The 6,404-nt window shown below is 45.7% G+C and overlaps 1 protein-coding gene across 1 annotated transcript in view; it reads left to right on the forward strand.

Annotated features, from left to right (window-relative positions):
- The window catches only part of LOC138197246 (rho guanine nucleotide exchange factor 17-like), a 69,327-nt gene extending 64,806 nt beyond the window's left edge, over nucleotides 1-4,521 (forward strand). Inside the window, exon 24 of the mRNA XM_069147929.1 lies at nucleotides 140-4,521. Within this exon, the coding sequence (XP_069004030.1) occupies nucleotides 140-348 (209 nt within the window). The 3' untranslated portion in view covers nucleotides 349-4,521. The remainder of the gene's footprint in view (nucleotides 1-139) is intronic.
- Nucleotides 4,522-6,404: the final 1,883 nt, after the last annotated feature.

Raw genomic sequence — 6,404 nt, forward strand, 5'->3', positions numbered from 1 at the left:
ACGTACACACGCGCGAAGGCTGAAACTCTTTTTTTTGTTGTTGTTGTTGTTTGCAAGTCAATTATTTCAAAGAGTTTTTTTTACAAACTAAAGTCGCATCATCGCTTGTGCTTCCCCTTGACCCTCTTCTGTTTTCCAGTCAATCATTCTCAGACCAGCGGCACGGTTGACGGGAGCCTCCAACGACGTGACTCCGCACGTCGCCGGGCCTCGGCCCACATCCCTCCAAAAAACAACCACCTAGTCATTTCCGGCGGCGATGGCTATGAGGACTTCAGACTGACCAATAGCAGTGAAACAGTCGGACGTGACGACAGTACCAACCACCTTTTGCTCTGGAGGGTCTGAGACGCCCCTGACCGACTCCACCCAACCTCCCTCTCGCTGAGATCGGCGCAAGCGCTCCCGTCCTTCAGCCGCATCAGACTCCTCACTTTTTTGGCGTTGTTGTTTTGGTCTTCTGCTCGGTCCACCAGTCTCTTTGTGCATACTATGGCTGTCAGCTCCCTCCTGGACTTACTAATGAATATGATCACTTCAAATCCAGTTTTCGTGTGTTAATGTTTCCGACGGTCTGCATGTCAGTGTGTGTATTTAGTTTTTTTTTTTAGGCATTGGCGAATATTGTCTAAAAAAAAAAAAATTCTTTAAACTCAAGTGTTGACTGAAAGAGACAGAAGAAGACTGAGGAGGGAAAAATGAACTTTCACAGATGGACGTACGTTCAGACTGAGAAGTTAAAAAAAAAAAACACAGCGGATTTGGATTCTGCAGAGTGTCATCGCCCGGGAAGTTGGAAGAGGACATTTAAGTCAACTTGGACATGAGTGAAACATAGCATGTCCTTTTGAAATTTCTCTGGTTTTTTTGGACTTGGATATCAACACTTTGCTTCGTCATCGCTTCATCTGACCTGAAACTTCAGACAAAAAGCCTCCTGATGTGAATATCAACGGATGGCAACGGAGTGAAGAAAACCAACGGAGACTGTGGGAGATTGAATTTCTGAATTATGAATGTGAGTTTAAACTCGAGTTAAAGATGAGTGCGGAGTTCCAGATGATTTCTCCGAGCTTTTAAAGGAGTAAAGGACATATTATTTTGCGCCTTAAACCCGATTGGTCAGATCTGAGATCAGCTCTTTCTGACCCTGGTAGGGATGTCATGATTTCAATATCATGGGTCACTGCTCACAGACTGCTGACTTCATCTTTCCTCCTTACAGAGGGAGAGCGAGTCGGAGCGTCATTCAAGTGCAATATGTGGCAACGGCATCTAACAAGACTACAAACACATACATATAGTCCTAGACATTAATGCATAGCCTTCACTCATCGAGTCAGACGACATCGGTGAAAAAACCTACACGCGTGTCGGCTGCAGACGGTCACATTGTCTCTTGTTTTTGGTATTTAATTTTTTTGCCGCCAGTTTAAGATGATGGAGACGTAGATGAAGCGGTGTCCCGGTACTGGTCGGAAAAAAAGAAAATTCGCATTGGAGACATTCGTCCCTAACACGACTATGCCAAAAAAAAAAAAAAAAAAAAAGCCTTGTACGTTTTCAAGTTTCGACGTACAGGAATCTGAAAAGATTTCTTTTGCCGTGAAATTTCAGTTTGTTGAGCGTTCCGTCACGAGGCACGGGGGGGGGGGGGGGACTCTTTCAAGATGACGCTAGGCTGTGGTAGCAGATAACAGATAGTTATGTACAGTATTTATGGTTTTGATTTTAGCGCCTTCTTTTACAGCACTTAATTTATAGAAGATGTAGCTTTCACTTTTTTTTTTTTTTCCGTTTTGAATTGAAGAACGAAGAGGCCTCGACTGAATTACCAGACAGGTGGATGGGCTCGGCTCGGCTCGGCTCGGCTCGGACAGACGGTCGTGCGCACTAGAGGCGGAGGGGTGCAGTTCGATCTCGGTTCCGGCACGACACACGATACAGGGCTCTCGTTTGGGAGTCGCGTGACTCCTTGAACGTTAGAGGAGACGGGATGAGAAGGGGGGGGGGGGGAGTTTTGTCGGTGCGAGGCGTCCCGGACCGCAAACGGAACCAGCTCTCAAATCGTTCCCCGAAATCCCATCACGTTGAAGAAGCAGCTCTCGGCCCGACGGAGAACACGGTCCAAACACCGTTGCCTGGTTGTGTGCCCGTGATTTGCTTAAATATTTGAATCCTTCTTTCAGCTCCACTCTTGTGTATTGTCACACTTCTGTTGCAGGGGATGAAAGCGCCGAGGCGTGCTGTTACGCCCCCTCGGGCACGAACCCGCGCAGACGCGCGTTTCAGCAGTGATCGTTGGAGAACAGAATGCGTGTTTGGGGGGGGGGGGGGGGGCGACATGATGCAGAGTAGATCAGAAGGACAAACGCTGAGCGGCTGCTCGTGCCTTCAGAAGGCTAAAAGTTAAGCCATTTTACACACACACACACACACACACACACACACACACACACACACACACACAGAGTGAAACGCCAGCTCGCGCGTAGTCCCACAGCAGATGTCAGCGGTAGTGAAGGAGGACTCGGACTTGTCCTTTCGCGCACTCTCCAGGCGAGTTACCCTCTGGCTTCGGGGTTAAGCAGCGATTGCCTTTGATCCCTCCGAGCCTCGAAAACCTCGTTGCCCCTCAGCAGCCATCTGGGCCCTTCACCTCCGCTTTGCCACTTCCAAAGGCGTCCACACTAGGCTCTCTCTCCCACTGCGAGAGGAGCTAACCGGTAAGAGGATTATCTGGCTCTCGTGATAGCTGCTGACCAGCTAGTGAGCCTCTGCAAGTGTTGGAAGTGGAGAGGCCCGGGTCTGTCTGTGCGTCGACCTTCGGCGCTTTTGTTATTCGGTTGAAGAGTTCAAAAAGGAGCCTCTCGTGGTTTTCCGGCCACGGTCGTTGCAGAGCTGCAGCGAGGGAGGTGAGGAATACAGCAGAGGAAAGATTTGAAGCAAGTGTTAAAGGACAAGTTCAGCAGTTTTTGGGAAATTTCTTGCTGAGAGTTAGATGGGAAGATTTGTACAGCTCTCATGTCTGCGTGGTAAATGTTAAAAGAACAGCCAAGCAGCTGGTTCTCTTTCATTTAAGTGGAAATGAGAAAAAAGAAAAAAAAACTTCCAGGTGAAACAAAAAGCCTACGAACACCTCCGAACACGCGGTGGCGTGCCTGAACCTAAAGTGTACAAACGGAGCATTGGAGCTTCGTATTCGCCGTACGGGCGTGAAAGCACGACGGTCGCTGTGCTCGGCTCGTCTTGACTCTCGGCAGTAAAGGGAACAAGTTCATGTCCCAAAACCGTTCCTTCGGTGTCCTGCAGCGTTTGAAAGCAGCCGGTGCGATTTTCATCTTCTGTGTGATTCACAGCAAAATGAATACTCGTGTTCCTGCGGGGAAGTTCAGCTTAATAGCGCTGTTGTGTCGAAGCCGGCCGTAGAGCGACGGAGCCTCCGTGCACGACGGAGTCACTTCGCTCGCGGACTGCGGAAAACATCGGTCCCCCGCCGGTGTTTTTCGCAGCAGTATTTCTAAAACCGACGCTTCGGCAGCAGATTATCTCCCCGATCGCGGGTCACCGGTTCAAAGAATCCCCGGCGTGTCGTCGTGCTCCGACGTCTCCGAGTAAAAACACGATGACACGGAGCTGAAGACGATTCCACGGTTGTGTTTGATGACGCTACTGTGGTCCGATTTTCTTTTGCCTTAAACATATACTTTTGTATTTCCTCGGCGGTCGCACAATGATGTAAAAACCACGTTCGTCAGCAGGTGCGTTTTGGGTTTTCAACCCACTGAAATGAAACCGGACTGACTCCCGACTCGCCTTCATTTCCACACTCGAACGCTACGTCTTCGATATGAAGTCAAAGTAACTGTAATCTCGACGCTGAAACTAGAAACGAGAGAATGAAGCAAACGTCGTGGATTAACTTTCACCGTCCCGTAAAACTCAACCGCTCATCACTGTAACTCTCAGCAACTTGTAGTAAACCTCCTCATGCCCATATGTGAACTTAGTCTTTATTGTTGTAAATATTGGTACATATTGCCTTTTTTTTCTGTACATAGTACACCCACGGTCCTCAATTGTTGATATGAATCTAATGGCATATTTTTATATATTTGTGTAAGGTTTGTTTTTGTTAGTATCCCCCCTCCCCCCCCCCCCCCCCCGCTCCCCTCTGGCATGTGCTGTCAGTCACGTTTAAATTATAACCTTCATAAGACCTTTCCAAAAGAAGACGAGATGGCCTCTGTTGTTACCACGGTGACGGGCGGCGTTTCGACATCCGCGTGGTCACCGGTTAGCGCCAAGACGTGCCGATGTTTGCCTCCTTTTCAGATGTACGCGGGAAAGAATAACAAAAACGCGGCAGTATTTGCGCCGCCATAACTCTGTTTAACTCGGACTCTGGTGGACATCTTGCAGCTGTCATGGTTACGCTCAATATCAGAGTTACTTCCTGTATGTAGCTGTTCTTGTTTTGTCACTGTGGGTTCCTCTTTGTAATTAAAACAGTTCACTGGTGCCAGTTTCTGCCTCTTCTCTTAAAACGTACAACAAAGGAAGTTTGGTGAATTTTCTTTACATATTTATGGTGTAATTTCATTATATAAATCAGACACGAATAAAATACTTACTGGTTCTTACTGGTGCTTAAATATAGGAAGAAAACGAGAAGACTTTTTTTTCCAATCTCCTTAGAAACGGTGTGTTTTAGAATTATTTTTAACCAAGTAAGACATTTAATCCACGCGTTGCTCTGAAAAGCTCATCCCAAGCTCATCCCAAGCTCATCCCAAGCTTCACTGCTGACCCCTTTCTTTCAGAAGAAAGCAGCGTCTTCAATTCTTTTTTTTAAATAGGAAGCAAAAAAAAACCCAGTGCAATGCACATTTCCAACGCAGCTTCCTCTAATTAATCACTGCTACCTCTTTCATACTTATATATCAATCACACAACAACAATGCCCTCCGTGCGTCTAGCAGGAAGCAGTTTTTTGCGGGGTTTTTTTTTGCCAGCACGCTTCAGCCTGACTTTTAACCCACTGACCTGCAGTGAACTGTATTGCGATATAATAATCCCGCAGTGTAGAGAGTGCGACTGAATGCAGCCCATTCAAGGCACATGCACAAATGCAAATGTCGCCTCTTCCCCCACGAAGACTCGCACATCCTCACAGTGTTCACGTGTGAACAGTGAAGAGCTGTGTGACGGCTGAAAGCAGCACAGAGATTCAGCTGTCTCCGCAGAATGACTGATTGACATTGTGAGTCACCGACTGACGCCGACTCGCCGGTTCGGAACGTGGATGCCCTTCATTACCTTTAATATCAGATTCACAATATTATTCTGTATGTGTGTACGGAGAAAAATGACAGTGCGCCTTAAATCTTGTAAAGTAAGCGTCAAACACACGATCAGGCTGCTCCTCAACCACTTGTGCCTTTCTGAAGGTTAATTTATAGTATGAAAATGTTCCCGTTCATATACGAGTACGACGAAAGTGAACCAATCTAACCTGAATCAAAAGGAAGTTTAAAAAAAAAAAAAAAAAAAAAAAAAATTTTTAGTAGGACTGCTCACAGACATAAACACAGGAAATGATTTCTTCAAAGAAAGCTTCATTTAATTTTTTTTTTTTTTATCACAGACTCCTGGGTGACAGTCCCAGGTTCGATACATTTACCAACCCGTGTACTTGCACTTTATGGTTTCGTCAGATTTATCTTTGTGGCATGACCTCCTTCTTCGACCCTGATGTCATATGCGTGTACTTTTCACGCCAAGGCTCGGCAAAACGTGGCTCCTGACTACAATGTCTTCTAGTGGACGGAAAGTGTATTACAGCCGTTGGTGTGATAGTAGGCTGAATTGAACTGTATTTAGAGGACATCAGTAAGACAGAGAAATGCAATAAAATCACATGGGTTGTCTAATATTTTCCTCATATTGTATAGTTTTCCAGGGCTTGAACAGTCGTGACTCCATATCACCCAGGAGGGATTCTAGAAACATCAACACAAGCTAAATTTCCACCAAAAAAAATTAACAATACTATTGAAATGTGTCGATGAACAGATAAAATTAATTATCCAGCAGACTTTGGAAAATATTTAAAAAAAATATGTAGCTTTAATGAGTTAATATAGAGCAATAAAAGAAGCACAATGACACATTCAGCTGACAAACATTTTTTTTTTTTTTTTTTTTACAAGTAGTTGTTCTAAATATTTTGTTTACATTTACTCGTGTATCTCGTGTTAAATTTTTCTTTTAAAGGTATTCATTTTTTTTTAACATGTCTATCAAAGGACCTATAGCCAATACTGGCTTCATCCGCCAGGTTGTTGGAGCTGCAGCCACCTGCTGGGGAAAGACCACGACCAGCAGACACACTGACACACTGA

This window comes from Embiotoca jacksoni, unplaced genomic scaffold, assembly GCF_022577435.1.
Source record: "Embiotoca jacksoni isolate LCO1_2020_lvr unplaced genomic scaffold, fEmbJac1.0.p SCAF_14, whole genome shotgun sequence".
NCBI classification, from domain to species: domain Eukaryota; kingdom Metazoa; phylum Chordata; class Actinopteri; family Embiotocidae; genus Embiotoca; species Embiotoca jacksoni.